Below are 18,415 nucleotides of genomic sequence, written 5' to 3'. Positions count from 1 at the left end.
TCCCCCATTCAGAGCCTGTCCTCGTCTTGCAATGACCACTCTGGACCTGCTTCTGGTGACAAGTGAAAGGAGGCACTTTCTGGGGGAGGGGATGGGGTGCATGGAATGCATGTTACCAGGGAGCTTGAGAAATAACTGGAAGGCAGAGGCACCCTCTGTTTCTTGGCAACCTGCTCGTGGCCTGCAAGCTGCCCCAGCGAGGGGTATGTTCTGGATTCAGTCTGTCCTGGTACCCACCCGCAACGTGTACTAGTGCCTGCTCTCTGAACGGAACACTTTGTCTTCTAAATGACATTTATGGGGTTCGGTCCTGATTCATCTCACCGTCTCCAATTTTATGTGTACTGGGCAGCTTTTCCTTCCTTCTAACTTCTGTTCAAAAGCTGAAAGGCTTTTTTTTAAAACATTTCCCCCCAATCTCCTAGTAGCTATAAATCACACATGGTGTCTCTTTAGAGTTTTATGGGCTCTCTGTTCTCTCCCCAGCATTCTGACTCGGGCCAAAGATGGATGCAGACACACTGCTTATCAAAGAAAGACCTGAAGAGGCTAAGAAAGGGAAAAGGCCCCGACAGTGAGAAGCCTGAAGGAATCCAGTGGCGACCCCTGAATCTCCCCACTCGGAGTCATCAGCCTTTGGTCCATGCAGCCAGCTCCTTAGAATTAAATACCTTCTGTGCACCAGGCACTCTGCTGGGAATGCAGAGATCAATGAACCACAGCCCTGCCCCTGAGGACCTCCTTACAGAGCCCAACAATTTCTAGACACTTTCCGCTCTCGCCATTCCCATGGGGGCGGGCACTAAGATGTGCTGAGCAACACACGTGTCTGGGACGATGCCAATGCTCTAGGTATGTTATTCCACACCGTCCTTAAGATAACACCATGCGCTAGCTTCCATTATCCTCATTTGCGGATGGAAAAACTGCAGTGCAGAGAATTCTGCTGACTTGCTCCAAACAACACAGGTTCTAAGTGCTGCAAACGGGGGGCCGCTGCCACACTAGGTGGTTCTGCTCTCGGCCACAGCGACTGGACTTGGCGTGGACACTGAGCCAAGCAGGATCAAGTTCCCTTTTGTGTTTAGTGTTGGGTCTGAGGACACTGGTCACTGTGTGCGGGGCAGCTGCACCGGGCAGGATGTGGCACATATCTTGCAACTGGGGGGCAGGTGGGGGAGGTGAGAGCTTGTGCCTGCAAAGGGAGAGAAAGCGGGTCTGTGGAGTAGAAAGAACAAAGGAGAAATTGGAGGAAAGAGAAATGAGGGAAAGGAGACACGGGCATCGAGGAAAGCAGAGATGAGGGTAAGGAGAGACAGGCCGTGAGAGAGCCAGAGATGGGCGCAAGAGAGCTGCCTGGGCTCCTCACCTGTTTTAGTTTCTGGTTCCAGCCCTGCACAGAGTCTCGACCTACTCTTTGCCTTTGGATTCTGTGTATGAAATACCTTGGAATTTTTATTTCCCTCTCTCTGACACCTACCCCACCTCTTCTTCCCTTGTTTAAGTTGTGTTAAGCGGATTCTTTTTCCTATTACTTCCTATTACCAGCTGGTCAGTAAGAAAGATGCTATGGACAGAGGCCTGTGGAGTCCCAAGAGAGGCTTCAAGGAGAACAAGAAGGCTAAGCCAGGCCCACAGGGACCTGCTGGGCAAGGAGTGGGCAGGAGGGGAAGGAGAAAGGGGGAGTAGCTCTTCTAGTAGATGAGGCCTTATGGACAAAGTGGGGGATGACAGCTGGTGTGGTGTGTTCTACAATTAGAGTAGGAAAAGGTCTTATAGGGCCATAGGATAGGGAGACAGAAAACCACGGGGCCTGGGTGTGCACCAAATTTGTGTATCTTGGCGAGACTGTGGATAGTAGAGCCAGTATGTTCCTCTGGAACCATCCTATCCACTCACATGAGAATGCTGGCTTGAGTGAGATCTCCTTGATGTCCATGTTGGGGGACTTAACAATAGCACCCTCCAAGCTAAGTTCGATTACGAGTTTTTCTTTTCTTACTGCTTTGTCAGGGACATACTTTTATTTGCAGTCAACGTTTGAACACCTCTCCTTTTCATGGATTCCAACACAAGGTTTGTTATCTTAAAAGTCCACATTTGGTTAAGGTGGAATTTAGAAACTGAGAGACGAAGAGATTTGGGGCCCTCAACAGATCAGATGAGTGCTGTTTTCAAAGTGATCGGCTGCGGCCGCGGAACACTGGAGTGCTTTCAGCAACGTGGAGCCATCGGGTATCTCGGGCCGCCCAACTGAAAGCGTGTCTCCTGATAATCTTCGTCAAGGTCCTGACTCTGTCACAAAGACTCAAGCAAATCTTGAACTGCATCAGAAATCAGTCCCTCTGTGTGGAGTCAGAGTAACGCATTCCAAAACATTTCCCCCCAAGTCTTCCCAGTAGCAAGTCATAGTGATAGCAGCCTTCTACGCGTCCACTGGAATTACCCCCTCACCACACCGGGAGATTCATGCACCAGCACTACGCAATGCCAACTGCACGGCCAAGTCCACTTCTTATTTCAGGCTTGCATGACAGGACTCTTTAAAGCCTACTTCAAAGATTCAGCAAGGCCATATAATGAGATTCTAGCAAGTTGCTCTGGGAACTACTCCTCCAGTGATAGCCCTACTGCCAATTATTATTTCAAAGGCCTTATTCATCTCAAAACTACAGTTCTTTTCTTTCTTGGGGAGAGCAAAGCCTGCCATTACAGTTTCCCAAGCTCTCCTGGCTGAAGAATGAGAGACGATGTACATTGTTTCAGAGGCAAGAGTGGGGAGTGATAACAAGCAAAAGGAGAACTTGATTCTGTGGTGACAGTGAGATAACATAAAATAGAGCTGACCCTTGCAAAACACGGAGGCTATGGGCACTGACTCCTGGTGCAGTTGAAAATCTGAATAGAACTTTGGACTCCCCAAGAGCTCAACTACTCTAATAGCCCACTGTTGGCTGGGAGCCTTATCAATAACATAAATAGGTGATGAACACATATTCTGCACATGTATTATACCCTGTGGTTTTATAATAAAGTAAGCCAGGGAAAAGAAAAATGTTATTAAGAAAATCATAAGGGCAAGAAAATACCAGTATCAGACCGCATTGAAAAAAAACCTCCACATGGAAGTGGATCCACGCAGTTCAGACTCGTGTTATTCAGGGGTCAACTGTGTTCACATTTATTATTAACTCACCCAATCCTCTAAGTCATCCTATGAGTCATCTACCATTTACGAAATTTTATACATGATAGCACCGACCCACGGGGACATCAGGTTACCAGCCATTACTTTCCTTCTAAGCAAAGACTTGGTGTCAGACTTGCATGGTGACGTGAAGTGAGAAAGGAGAGAAGACAAATTCTGATTCGTCAAGGCCCTTCTGGTTGGCACAGACGCTGTGGGAAGTGCTGCCTGTGGGAGGACATGTGCAAGGGAACACATGCCCCCCCCCACACTCAAATGAAATGATGTGCCTAGAATTTTTTAAAAAAAAACCCGAATCGTACAGAGTGCTAAGGTACATTTTCGAGTAGATCTGCATATTCCTTTGTTCTTTCATCAAAATAGCTTAGCAGCCTTTTTAATGTTGACTTAATTAGGTAAGATGATATCACCACTTCTTGGAACTTCTAAGCATTTTCTCCATAAAATCTACAAGGATAAAGCCATGGGGGGAGGAGGCATAACAAGGGCCTCGGATGCTACTGAGAGAGACCATTCATTTCTGTTTTCCTGCTGTAGGAAACATCTAGATTTGCCAGTTTTATATCCTCAAGCTCAAAATCTATATTCCGATTTGCATTGCTCCGACTGAAGAATTGGGATTAACGTAATTAAGTCCCACTTGCAGAAGCTTTGAAGGGTACGGGAAAGAAGGTGGTGGACAATTGAAATCACTCAGCCATTTAGAAGCACAGGGTCCCCCTGTCCCCAGGCCCCATTCACAAGATTCACAAGGCTTAGACTACGTGCCGGAAGCTTTCTCCAAGAAAGCTCTAGTATTGAAACCTTAAGAAATGCACTTCCTCTACACGGTTTTTACACCAGCTTACCTCTCTTATCATCAAGGTTCCTTCCCTTGAAATACTGCTGCTGAAAGTGTCCGCGTGAGAGGTCTCCAGCCCATGCGTGCCGACCATTCCCACATTGTACTGCTCCGTGCTCCCGGGGGCTCCCGTTGGTCTGAGATGGGAAGGAACAACAGAACCAGAGATGTAGGTTTAGGGAACGCCTGCTTCTTGGTTACTTGAAGTCTTTCAAATTGTGGTAAAGAAGCATATGTAGCATAAAATTTAACCATCTTCACCATTTTTAAGTGTACATTCTAGTTCATTTGTAATGTGGCACTGATGCCTGAACAGGTGCCCCACTTTTGCAACATCCCGTCTCCACCTCCTCTGCACACAGCAGCCCTCGTGAGCAAGCTTCAGACTCCCCAAGGACAGAACTGCTGCCATTGGGGTCAGAGCCGGTTTCTGAGCCCTCCTGACTCCTTCTTCGACCTGCACTTTGCACATGCTGTTCCCTCTGCCTGGAAAACTGTCTCCCACCCTGGCTCTTGGCTGGTTGCCTCTCATCTCAATGATACCTAAGTACCGATGCTTCATCTTTTTTTTTTTTTTAAAGATATTATTTATTTATTCATGAGAGAGAGAGAGAGAGATGCAGAGACACAGGCAGAGGGAGAAGCAGGCTCCATGCAGGGAGCCTGATGTGGGACTTGATCCCGGGTCTCCAGGATCGCGCCCTGGGCCGAAGGCAGACACTAAACTACTGAGCCACCCAGGGATCCCCCGATGCTTCATCTTAAATGACAAATTGCCTTGAACAGTCTTCTCTCAGCACCTGGGTCTTATCCTACCAACCCCTCTTCTTTCTCTTCACCCTCTGTCCTATTAGTTCTCATCACAATTTGTGATTCTTTGTCTTTTTGAGTCTCTTGTAACTTTCTCCTTCTATCTCATTAGAATACACGCTTGCGGGTGCTACACTATACGTTGGCAAATTGAATTTAAATTTAAAAAAAAGAAAAAGAAAGAAAACATGCTTGTGAGGGCAGTCCCGTCCATCTCTGCTCATCACTTCTATACCCAGTGTGGAGCTGGGCACAGAGTAGGAGTACAACACGCAATCATTTGATACATGGATTTTATACTATTTATGGAGTAGAAATATCAATTAAAGGCATTCTGGCTTCCTAGGACATCCATCAGCTACGCTGTTTACCAATATGTAGTACTTTTTAAAACCTCTGTAATTGTTCCACAGTGTGCTAGATTTATTTCCAGTTTGTTTTTTGTTCTTGCTTTTAAGATGTAATAAAGAAGGTAACAGGACCTTGACAAATGCCATGAGAGCAGAGACTGATGCTGAAACATTTCGCATGTGTCTTGTGGCACAGACTATAGCATCAAGGGAAACTGAGAACCAGGTCATGTGGTTCATCCACAGGATTTCAGTTTCCAGTGTGGACCTCACTGACATGCTGTAGCAGCAGCTGCCTCTCTTTCAAAGTGGGTTTATTAAAAATAAAAGCATCAAGGCCTGTTTCTCTCATTAGATACATTTTTTTTTAAAATTTCTGGTCTCTGGGATCCAAAGTCCAAACATTTGATGAAATATTCAATTCAAGAAAGAAGAAACATGCCAGTTTTCTGACATCTCTGGGACAGAGAAGACATATGTTAAAGATCCAAACAAAAAGATGAGAAGATGAAAAGATGAGTCCAGACTAAAAAGATGCAGAGCAAGATGCTTACTTCAAAACTACTAAACTGGAGCAGTAGATGGACTGAATCTAAATATCAGTTAGAACCGATGTGCTTGGGAAGAAATTTCCAAAGAAGCAATTTCAATATTGCATTCCCAGAAAGGAGACGTTAAGAGAGTTCAGGAGGCATGGAAAAAGATACTGCTGCAATGAATGCCTGAGAGCCAGGTTTCCCACGGTTGGAGTAGGAATTTCCAGGTAAGGAGGTGGAGGGAGCTAGAATGAGCCATGTGTTAGTGAATCAGAGTTGAAGAAAGCAGGATAAACCTTTTATTTGGAAACATTTGTAGATATGTGTACATAATGGGTTCAATATACAGGTATATATTTCCTTGCTGTGTCAGCTGAGAGGGCCTAAAAGAAACGATACACTAGTAGCAATGAGCACACCTAGGGTCCAAATCTTGGTTCTCATTCTTTAATAAAAGGAATCAAGGCTTCCAGGAGAAGTGGCTGATTCCAGGCCCGGAACAAGGAATACACAAGATAAGCCTGGAGCATCTTACAGTGTCAGAAAGTAAGGAAGCGCTTGATTGGGATGTGTCAGCCATAGGGGTATAGGTGCCAACTGAAACAGCCTCCAATGGTTGAAGATAGTGTAAGCAGCAAAATGAAGTACTGGATCATAATCCAAAGTGCAAAATAAATATCTAGGAGTCTATATTGATATAAATAAATGAGCTAATAAATAGAGAAGAGATAAATCTCTGCAGAATGAAATTATGTAGAGACTCCACCCTAAAGGAACGTAACTCCTCACTCCCTAAGTGCCAGCTGTGGACTCTGGCTTCCTTCCAAAGAGTACAGTGTGGAAAGGGGAGGAAATTACATCACAGCACAGAAACCTGACAAGCATTACCTCTCGGCCAGATGATCAAGGTTAATGCCAAGAGTCCTAAGTCACATGTAGAGCACATACTCTTGATATGAAGTGATAAAAATGACATGTGACCTCTGTCATCTTTCTCCCTCCCCCAAATCCATGACCTTAGTCTGATCGTGACAAGCACATCAAATAAATTCCGGGAGAGGGTGATAGTCCTAGTTGGCACTCCTCAAAGCTGTTACGTTCATCAAAAATGAAGGAAGTCTGAGAACCTGTCACAGCCAACAGCAGTCTAAGTAGATATGGTAACTGAATGACTATGCTGGATGGGATCCTGATACAGAAAAAAGAACTTTGGGTAAAAACTAAGGAAATCTGAATAAACTATCACAATATATTAATTTTGGTTGATTACTTATAACATTTGTACATACTAATGTACAGTGCTTATCATAGGGATAAGTGGGACAGTGGGTAGGAGCAGTACCAGGCGAACTCTGTACTATCTACTCGATTTTCTTGTGAATTTAAAACTGTCCTAAAAAAAATAAAGTTTATCAATAATAAAAGAATGAAAAAAAAAAGGCATAGTTAAAAAAAAAAAAAACACTAAGGCCAAAACAACTAAGACATTTTATAGTTCAAGTAATCCTTTGTTCTAAAAAGTATTTCCAAGACCGAGCCTGGGTGGAAACAACTCGTTGTCCAAATTCCTATAAAGAAAACAAAAGAAAACAAAACACTTCCACTGATTAGAAGACAATCTATAGGAAATTTACTGCGATGAGGTCACAGGTTTAGAACAATAATTTCCTCTAACAGTATTTGTCAAAGTGTTGCTGTAGGTACTCATTTAATTCAATTCCATACACATTTATTGAACACCGGCTATGTGCACGGCCCTTAGTGTGGCATTGGGAGATGGATATAAAAGCTGAGGAAGGGCACCTGGGTGGCTCGGCTGGTTGAGCATCTGACTTGATTTTGGCTCAGGTCATGATCTCAGGGTCATGAGATTCAGCCTCCCATCAGGCTCTGTGCTGGGCATGGAGTCTGCTTAGGATCCTCTCCCTCTCCCTCTCCCCCTCCCACCCATGTGTTCTCTCTCTTTAAAAAAAAAAAAAAGCTGAGGAAGACACGGCTCCTGAAACTACAGAGGTGAGCACGCCGAGGAGCATCAAAACATGACGCGAATACTCAAATACAAGGCAGGACATAAGTGCGAATGCAAGACAGAGGGAGAGGTCATTGCAAGAAAAGGTGCAACACTGGAAAAATACAAAGCACTGATAGGTGGGTTTGGATTGAAGCATATGTTGATGCAGTCACGAGCCCCAGGGATGAAAAGGGTCCTCCGGCACCAGGATTTGGTGTGACAAGAGCCATGCTTCTAGGACACTAGTAAGACCAGAGCTGGAAAAATGGACAGGAGGGCAGAGAGGACCACAGGCAAGGGGGGGGGGAGCACTACAGCAGCCTGGGAGGGCAACGGGGTCAGAACCATGGCTTCCCAGTGATAACAGAAGGAAAAGAACACATACTATGTGGCTTTAGTGTCCACACTGCATGCCCTAAGACTGTACGCAGCTCAAGGGCTAGGCCAGCAGCAGAGGGTCCTAATGGTTAGATGTGCCTCCCCTGTACTGTTCTGAAGCAGGCGCAGGCACTTAAGGGAAGATGCTGATTCAAGAGGATGCTTCTTCAGCTTGCTTGATCCGATGCAAATCACCTTAGCGCACTTTTCCTTCCCTTCCTCCTGTTTTATAAAGCTTTTGTTTTTTTCCTGCTTGTAAAAATAGTAAATGCTCATCATAAAATTGGGGCTCTACATAAAATAAAAGCCACTCATAGTTGTTTAATCCCGAGGTAATCACTTTTATAATTTTAGTCTATTTCCCTCCACCCGTTATTTTTCTATGCACGAGGCATAGGGCAACAGTGCAGTTGGTTAGTCAGGGAAATAATCTTAGTTATGTGCATGCTTATAGGTTCCACCCTATACAATAAATATGAAACCAGCACCATCCATTAAAAAAAAAGTTGTTGCTTTGAGCAGTAGGGTCTACAGTTGTTTGTCTGCATGGCTGGGCTCCATTTCTGAGAAACTCTTTTAATATATTTCATGGCAGTGAGCTGTGCTGTCATATGTATATTTATGTCTGTGTGTGTGTGTATATATATACACAAAATATGCCATATATATGTATGTGTGTGTTTATTTTAGATATATGGATCTAAAAATATGTGGCACAGAATGTAAAGGCTTATCTTAACAATAGAAAATAAAAATGATAAGAATATATATAAGAAGTGTTCTAACTCTGAAATACCCTATTCTGAAAAGAAAAACAATTGTTTTATAATGATTTTTTTTAACAGTGTGAAATTTCTTAGATCATGCTATAGCAGAACAGACTGCATATATTTTATACTCACAAAAATGCATATATTTACCAAACCAGAATAAACACATAGACACCCACAAACTTGTATCCTGCCTTGTCTCTGAGTATATCTCATACCCAATTAAGTATTTTAAATGTTCTTTAGTGGGTGGTCATTTTCTTCTAAAATTTTCCAATTCTTGGGGCGCCTGGGTGGCTCAGGGGTTGGGTACCTGCCTTTGGCTCAGGTCGCGATCCCGGGATCCGGGATGAAGTCCCGCATTGGGCTCCCTGCATGGAGTCTGCTTCTCCCTCTGCCTGTGACTCTGCCTCTCTCTCTCTCTTTCTCTCTCTCATGAATAAATAAATCTTAGAATAAAATAAATAAATAATAAATAAAATAAGATAAAATAAAATTTACCAATTCTTAAAGAGCCATGTCAACTTTTGCCTCCGTTCAGTGATAGCCCATTTATTATTTCTGGATTAAAGAAACAGATCCTCTGAATTGCTTTACTAGTGTCTACTCTGTCCTTTTTACAGATCATCTTGCTGAAATGATTTCTCTCAAACACGGCACTGATCATGTCACGTCCCAGCCCAGGAGGCCTTCAGTGGTCCCCAAAGGCCAAATGATAAAGCGCACGCTTCTTAGTCTGGTTTCACTAGACCAGGCCAGCCCCCTCCCTGCCTCCATGCACCCTGTGTCCCTACCAAAGCCAACCGTCTGTGCCTTTACTTCAATTCTCCGTTGCCTGAGATTCTAATATTGCCGCACACTCCCTCTATTTTGATGAGTTGTGAACATGTCTTTCTTCTGGATTGGGCTATAAACTCTATGAAGCCAGGACTTGCATTTTCAGTTCAGTGCAATTGAACATAAATCAAAGTCACTGAAGACCAATTCTATTCCAGACACCATGCAAGGTGTTAAGAGCACAGAGATGAATGAGACACAATCTTCACCCTCAGGGATCTCACAGCCCAGAGACGGAGACAGCATGTAATAAATATCCCGATTCCAGTATGATATGAAACTGTAGGATTACGCTCCTGCAGGGGCCCCATAGGGGAAGGTACAGGCTCTCTCTGCGCAGGCTGGGCTGTACGCGGGTGATTTCCAAAGGGACAGGAGAGTGCCGGAGAGCAGAAAGGAAGTGCAGCATGGCCTACCTAAGCAATTTTAGAAAGGTGGGTGTTTCCACAGCGCAGGGAGAAATGGATGTGCCCTTAGCAGCAGCAGGCTAAACACTGTCAACAGCCTTGCAAAATATGACAGGGCCTCAAAACCAATGTGATCGAACATCTCTTCCAAGGCTGCCTTTGGTCATTCTTCCAAATATTTATATTAGTCTGAAGTTTCCACGTGTAATCTTGTTTCTCTCCAACTAGCCTATACACACTTCTAGAAGATAGAAGGCAGGACTCGTGTGTGCACTCGCCGATGTCTCAAAGCCCACGGTATGGTATGGAACACAGAGCGGAAGTTTTATCAGTATTTTAAATTCATTATCCACTCTCATCCTGGTGGTTGTATGCTTGGTGCTTATAGGGAATTTAAAACATCTGTTAGAAAAATTAACCAATGCTGAGTCAAGATAAAAACTGAAAGGACCAGCATATTTTGCATAAATGTTTTAGATTAGTGATTTTGCCTCTAGAACAATTTTATTTGCTGTTAAAAAAGCAATTTAATGCAATTTGTTTCAAATGTCATATTTTAGCATATTTATGGTTGTCAATAACTGTGTAATCAACAGCGGAACAACAAGTATAAATTTTCAGCTATGATAATTGGATTTGCCTCTCAGAATTGCTCGTATATAAAGACTGTTAATCAATGGATGACATGCTCTGCAGCCTGGCCAGCCCTCTCTCTCCAATCCCTGCTGAACAGGACCATAATCTGTGACCCGAAATGGCATCTTCTCTATGGGGAGTGAGTGCAGTGTGATGACCAAGACTAGTAGCTGAGCCAAAGAAATGGAGGTGAATGGAGAGCAAAGTTGGTATAGTCAGTGTCCCACTCTGTCGAATTTACAGCAAATCAGAGCAACAGCAATTGTGTGTTTATTGGGGGGAGGAAGCAAGAAATGAATGTGAGTGTGATTGAATCTACCTGTTTTAAACTGGAGAAGGAATAGGGCAGAGGAATGCTCTCATGGGACCCTGTCCAATGAGAAAAATAAAAAATGAGCCTCCCCCTTCACTAAACAAAGAAAAGTAGTAAAGGCTGAAATATAATATTAGTAAGCAATAAGGGAAATGTAGGTAGGCATAAATAGAGGTATAAACAGCCAAAAGAAGACTGCAAAGAGGTGGATAGAACGTAGTGCGGCAGGTCACAGGCCACAGAGAAAAGGATCGCACGAGGGAGACAGTGAAGAAGAAGAAAATTGTAACAGGGATATGTTTAAGTCAAACCCTCAGAAGGTTCTCTGCAGGATGATCTGACTCCTGAGTCCTCTGCTGGGATGCTAACCCACGCTGCCACGTGCATTCCTCCTTATGCAGTAGTGGTGCTGATGATGGAATATGTCTCATGCTGTTAATTTTAACTCCTAAATGTCATTGCCCATAATCCCACTCTTTCAGTTCTAGGGGGACAGGCAAGTGCCAACAGGCTGGCTGTCAATATCATCTTCCCCAGAGATGACAAGAACCAAGAAAGTGTCACCGAAGGGAGAGCCAATCCAACCAGAGTACCTGGATAAAGCATATGCAGGCCGCACATCGCCGTGTACTGCAGGGGATGGTGTCTGTGGACGGAGGTAACCACAGGACTACACGCTAATAAAAACTCAAATCCTGGGTGGCTCAGTCTGCCTTCAGCTCAGGTCATGATCTTGGGGTCCTGGGATCCAGCCCCGTGTAGGGCTCTCTGCTCAGCAAGGAGTCTGCTTTACCCTCTCTCTCTCCTTCTTTGCCCTCTCTCCCCCTCTCTTATAAATAAATAAAATCTTTAAAAACAAAACAAAAAAAAACCAAACTCAAATCCCCAAAGTCAGTTGGTCCTGCCAGAGACCCATACACGATCCTAGGTTTAATTCGTATTTCTTGAATATTTAATTCTTCATATTTCAGCTTCCACTTTGGAGACCTCGCCCTCCCCGGCTGACATGTGAAAAGCAGCGCCCCTTACATGAGTCTGGGTATGTCACTGACAGCCACAGTCCCATCGTGGGTCTCGCTCTCGCCATCCTCCTCCTCCTCATCACTGCTTTCTGACTCCTCACTAGAGGAGGAGTAATCAGTCACCTTCTTCAGCGGGCGGTTTGTTTCTTCAATCCGGAGTTCTCTTAATTCTTTGGCTAATGCCGTCAGATCCTACAAAAGAAAAGGTTGTTGGGCATGTGTGAATTGTAGAGACGGAGACGACCAGAGTCACATCTCTCATCAAGTCAGTGCTCCCGCTTAAGCGACAAGAAAAGAAAGCTCTATATAGAACTGTTACAAACATAGTTGCTGCATGGAACTAAGAAAACGATGTTTGTAGCGCAGAGAAACTAGAAAAGAAAGATGAAATAAATTTACACTTTGTTCAAAACCAATGGCTAGACTGCGACGGTTCAGTTCTGAGTACACATGCGTATATATGTGTATGTGCGCTGTGTGTGTACACATATATACCGACATCGGGGTCTCATTTTATTTTGGGAAGGTGAAGTTGGTCACCCTCAGAGTTAAGGGGGAAACACATGGGATTAGCAATTGCTCCCCAGTATTTTGGGACTCCTGCCCAAGCCATGGTCATGGCCTTTCCCCTCTTTGATTGCTACTGTACCAAAATCTAGCATCAGTCACAGAACAGAGCAATTCCCAAGGTTCCAGCTACTACAATGACTCATTTGGTGTGTCATCATTCCCTGGAGAGCAGAGGCACGGCATCAAAGGATGGCCCACCCCAAAGCCCAGTGCCACTGACATTTAGAGCCACAGAGCTGAGTTAATCAAGAAGAATAACAACAACAACACAAAAAGAGAAAAGAGAAAAGGAAAAGGAAAAAAAAAAAAAAGAATTCTCTTCCAGCACGATAGGTGTTTCATTTTCTTTTGTTTAAAATTACAGTCACCTGGCAAAAACCCTCGCAAGGAATATGGAAACGAATGTGCAAACACCAAAAGGAAGAGATCGTTTTTCAGCTTTCCATGAGTATGATGCGATCTTTAGCCTTATGGAGGTGATGATGTGGTGCTTAGTCACGAGGCACATGGCAGGCAGTGTGTGGATCTCTGACTACCTTTGGTTTCGCATGCTTTCAGAGCAATGCAGAGGGAAGCCGTTCTGCAGAAGCATGGCCACTCTAATTTGCATGGGTTCAACTGCCCCTGGCACATGGCATGCAAATGAGGAAAAAGCAATTTGACATCATTCTTACCATTTCTCCCTATATTAGTGACCCATGTGGGAATCAGAGCATTCAGTGAGAGACAGGGCATTAGGGAGAAAGAAACTCATTGAAAGATACTAAAGCCCACAGTTTTCTTATGGCCATATTCTCTCTTTATTTCAGTTCAGAAATGTTATTTGTCCAATTCGCCTGATACAAGATTAGAGCAACGTATGTGATCAAAGTGACATCTCATAATCTAGCCGAATTGGCTAGAAGAAACACTGTGATAAATGCGCATAGTTAAATTAGAAATAGAATTTATCTGGGGGAGGTAACAAATCGTCATGCTTCTTTATCGTCACCTCTAGGTCAGGCATTTGCTAGGCTGGCTAAGACTAGGAGAGGAAACGTTTTGGGTGTTTCATTTGGTCTAGCAATTCAGGAAGCTCAAGGAGGGAAGTGAAGGAGTCATCTCTCCGAATTTCATAGTAAAATCAAAGGAAAGCGATCGTGGCTTTTCAATTTGTTCTGAAGGCACCTGAATGGCAGCATTTGTAAAAGGGAAGCTTTTGAAAATTCAAATTGTGCATTTTCCACCCAAACATGCTTGCTTGGCTTTTTACACACATGCACACACGCATGGCCTCGCTATCAGTGGATATATTTACCCCATCTGTGAAAATGGAAATAGGATCGTATTAAAAACACTCAAAGGTGTTTAAGTAGAATGTATACCGTTGAGGAAGAAAATTACCACATAAAATTTATGCAAATTTATTTCTTGTTTCTTTGGTAATGGGCCAAAATAGGAAAAGCCAATATTCAGATTTCAGCTTTATACTCCTTATTTCCTCTGGACATTGGTAATGTTTATCTTTATCAAATTTGAGGACAGTGAAGAATATGCAATGCTTGAGCACCGTGGGAAACACAGTTTAGATATTTGTTAAAGCTACAAATAGAAAAGGATACTATAATCATCGAAACCAGTAAAATAATGACAGATAAATTTATTTTGCATTATGTTTTCTATATGTTAGGAGCATGTTAAGTCTCACCAAAGAATGTAAAGCATTTAGAATGTAAAGCATTTAGAAGCATTTAGAAGCATTAGAAGTACTTATCATTTAAAAACACATTTTATTATAATTTAAAGAGAGAATATGGTTTAAAATAATTTATTTCTAATGGCAATAATTCTGAGTAAAATATAATATTATTAGTTGTGATTTATTTAAATTTATAATACATTTTCCCCATGGGTTCTTTTTCCTTATCTCTGACATTTCAAAACAAGACAAAAGAAATTTGAAAAAAAAAATCAAAACGATTTAGAAATATTTAGTTGGTTCAAAGCCCATTCATTTAAAGAAAGTCTCATTCATGAAAATGTTCTAATTTTTTCTAAACACCGGACCCAGGAAAAGTTTAACGTTCTGACCTGTTTTATAAATCCCACTTTTAATCAGAACTTTTATTTGTTTCTACATTATTAAAAAGCTCTCTTTCTTGAAACACTGAAAATAACTGCAAATTCCTTTTAAGTTTACTTGGTAACGGCTTGGACGGTGAGACATATATGAGACTCCCAAAGTAACAATAATGAGTAACTCAAAGGTAATACCCCAGTCAAAGAAAATTAATCTTCCATTGCCAATAGCTGAGGTTCTGTTCCTTATCCATCCACTCTGGAAGAATTTACAATAGCAAAGTTATAGAAAACAGACATGAACTAAAATTGACACCATCAGGTTCAGATCCATTTTCATACATTTTATTTTCTGACAATACCAATTTTCTCCACATAATGAGTTTTTGTGGTAATTTATTGCTTGGCTGTCTCAAGCCTGGAGCTAAAAAGTATTAAAAAAAAAAAAGGAAGAAAAAAGTGCTATTTAGCATGAAAATATTTGAGAAACATATAACTAAAAAAGAAATACAGCAAAATGGTAAGATTTTTTTGACTATGGAGTAAATGTGAAGACAGGAGGCTCTTATCCAAAGGCTTCTCTTGCTGTAACACTTTTTAGAATTAACTTGACATATTTTTTTCATTAAAAAGACTCTTATTTGATCTGACAATTATGCACACTTTACCTAAAAAAGGTGCTCTTTTAGGTCTCTTTTTAGAAACAACGCGGTTTATTCAGATTTTAGTTAAGTTTTTTGGAACTGTTAAAATAATAGTTAAAAATCTTTAAGCTGCTCTTTTGTTTACACATGAAAATAGTTTATTTCCTTTTTAGGAAATCTTATGAAATGTCATTGGGGAAGTTCCTTAACCTCAGTATCCTCATCTGGGGAAAAAAGGTTTTAGACCATTAGCTGTTGTTCAAGGTCTGCCCAGTCTATGGGTGTGCTCTGGAATCTCTCAGATTCTTACACAGTAACAAAAAAAATAGCGCTAAAGCCAGTGTTTGCTTATGTACCTAATCCTCACGTCGTATGTTTAACTGTGCTAAAGGAAAAAGAATATTTATTTTCAACGATTATATTAAATAACCACAGACAATCGCACAATCTCCTATTTCACTAGAAAGGAATGCTAAATTAATGGACACTCCCTCAGATCGATTTTCATGAAAAATCAAACCATTAGATGAACAATAACAAGCAACACGTTTTCAGAATCTTAAGGCTTTTCCTTTCAATCCTGGGTTATCTAAATGGCAAATCAGTTACTATAGAAGGAAGCCACATAAAAAGCTATGAATTAAGGTGGGAGAAAGGGTTATTGGACTCGTTTTCTCACCTGTGGCACTACTGACATCTGGGGCCAGATCATTCTCTGCTAGGGGTTGCCCTCCTCTGCACGGGAGGCTGTTGAGCAGCATCTCTCTGTTCTACCCACAAGACACCAGTTAGCCCTGCCTCCTGCCCTCGAGTTGTGACAACTGAAACTGTCCCCAGACTTTGCCAAATATCTCCCAAGGGGATGAGGGGATAGGAGGGAAAAGGAGAAGAGGAATCGTCCCTGGTTGAGAACTACTGAGTTAGGTCGAACCAAGTAATCCTCTATTTTTAGTGGCCTAGATCTGTGATCTCAGAATCACCTGGAGGGCTTGTTCCTACCACACAGGGATCCAGAGATTCTGGGGGTGCAGCTTACATCCCCTCCATTACGTGTACTTCGGTTGCCCCCTCTCATCTCTGTCCAGTGTATGAGTAAAGCAAAATAAATAAAGCAGTTTTTAAAAGCCTAAGGGATCCTGGGCTAACCAGATGAAATCCATTTCCCTTACGACTGCCACCTTTGAGCTAATTTCTGCACTCATGAGCTTTCCCTTGAGTTACGCACGCACGTAACCATTTTACTGGCAGTCATGGCACCAGAATATCGTTCTCTTTATTCGACTATTTGGGAGAAAACTGATACAAGTTGTGAGAGTTGCTGGCTATTATGAGGGGAAGGGCCAGGCAGTAGCACGGAGCAGTGAAGAGCATCCTCTGTTTCCCTTTCTATAAATGCCGCCTACACGTTGTAGACGTGTAGAGTCTTTTTTTTTTCTTCCCAAACGAACAGCAATCCTTTACCTAAGAAATAATGTTCTAAATCACTCTGAATGGTAAGGCGGTCCTAGTTCTGAAAAAGGGGACTCTTTGGTAAAGATCAGATGCATAGAAACCTGCTTCTTCCACCTGCCAAAATGGTTCCATGTCTCAGGCCCAAGCCTTAGCATGAGGACAGCCTCTTGGCTTTCTGCAGTACCTTACACTTCATAAAATGCTCTTGCATACGTGATCTTGAGTGATCCTAATCAATCTCGTAATCGAGGCAGAGCAGGTGTCTTTATCCCCATGTTACATATGAAGAGACTGGCCCAGGGACATTATGAGACTGGTCCTGGCCAGTTATTTTTTAGGGGGAGCTAGACTTTGAGTCTGTGGACTCCAAAGCCAGTGCTTTTTCCATATCATTTCACAAAAAATGGTGCTCAGCAGAGCTACAGCCGTAAAGCCACAATAATAGTCTTCAGATTCCATGCAGTTAGGACTCTTTGCAAGGCCTGTCTCTTAAGAAACAAAACAAAACAAAACACAAATCTACTATGCTGTGTTCATGCAGGTCTGACAAACAGCAGTAAGGCAGTCATCCTTCTTAGCAAGCTACCTAAGATTGACAAAGCCATATATTTTTCTAATGGAAAAATGTCTCCACAGATAAGGAAATAAAGTCACTTAACTCGCCAGGATTCATTAACTAAAGTTGATGTTGCTGCTGCTGCTGTAGTTAATGTCCCACAAAATTAATCTAACAATACCCAGTAACTCCTTGTTCACAAATCACACACTATAAATTTGGAGTGCTTTAGAATGATGTCTCTTTTCTTTGTTAGTAAAACTGCCATCCCCTCGCAAAGCTGGTGAGTCCAGGTTAAGGGCTGGGCTTTGCTATTGGAAGACGCTGGAATGAGAAATCGCCAATAACAAAGCACTAATGCTTATCTTTAGCCAGACTCGAACTTTGGAGAAGTGACATTTTGGCTCAGGAGGAAGGTCTCTGGAGCTTACATGGGTGTCTGAGGGCCTCAGGCTGGCTGCAGTTGAAGGGGCTCGCCTTCCAGCAGACCACTCCAGAGGACTAAACTTTAAATCTGTGATCCAACAGGCCGCCTCTCTGAATGTCAACACCAGGAAATCAGCTTTATATTTACATCTCGTGACAGCATGACCAAGAAAAGGTAATACTAACCTCATCTATCGCTTTCTTATAGCTCTGAGATAGGAGGAACCCAATCCAGAAGAATCCACAGGAGAGGGAAAACCCGGAAGAAAGGCAGCAGGTTAGACACAAAATGGGAATTGTTAGTACACAACTGATAAATGCAAAAGAGTGGAGAGAACCTCAACCCTGGGCGAGGGCAAATCCCCGTCGTCACTACTCTTACTGTGCCTCCCGACTTCAACTTGTACAGGGCAGAGTAAACCAAAAAAGTCTTCACATTCATTTCATGGGAAAGGTTCTCAGAAATTTCAAATAAAGTAAGTGGATAGTAACTCATCCCAAATTAATTTCCAACTTTCACATGTCAGCCGCTATGCTCTTATTTCTTTTGCTAAAGCTAATGGGGTCTGTTATGTCTCAGCAAATGAAGC

General features: G+C 42.6%; 1 protein-coding gene and 1 long non-coding RNA gene across 8 annotated transcripts in view; one reads left to right on the top strand and one right to left on the bottom strand.

Annotated features, from left to right (window-relative positions):
• The window catches only part of TNIK (TRAF2 and NCK interacting kinase), a 370,683-nt gene that overhangs the window by 23,209 nt on the left and 329,059 nt on the right, over positions 1–18,415 (bottom strand). For 4 of the 7 annotated variants that reach the window (XM_041731634.1, XM_041731636.1, XM_041731637.1 and 1 more), the window contains 3 exons: positions 18,012–18,035; positions 12,127–12,311; positions 4,057–4,186 (listed from right to left, as the gene is read on the bottom strand). In XM_041731634.1, the coding sequence (XP_041587568.1) occupies positions 4,057–4,186; positions 12,127–12,311; positions 18,012–18,035 (339 nt within the window). The remainder of the gene's footprint in view (positions 1–4,056; positions 4,187–12,126; positions 12,312–18,011; positions 18,036–18,415) is intronic. The other 3 variants (XM_041731635.1, XM_041731638.1, XM_041731641.1) reach the window with 1 other exon arrangement.
• Positions 5,431–12,175, top strand: LOC121477381. The gene is made up of 3 exons (XR_005984227.1): positions 5,431–5,972; positions 11,580–11,755; positions 12,069–12,175. It is a non-coding gene; the product is annotated as an uncharacterized LOC121477381 (long non-coding RNA).

This window comes from Vulpes lagopus, chromosome 17 (assembly GCF_018345385.1).
Source record: "Vulpes lagopus strain Blue_001 chromosome 17, ASM1834538v1, whole genome shotgun sequence".
Lineage (NCBI taxonomy): Eukaryota > Metazoa > Chordata > Mammalia > Carnivora > Canidae > Vulpes > Vulpes lagopus.
This window is presented reverse-complemented; position numbering and strand designations above follow the sequence as displayed.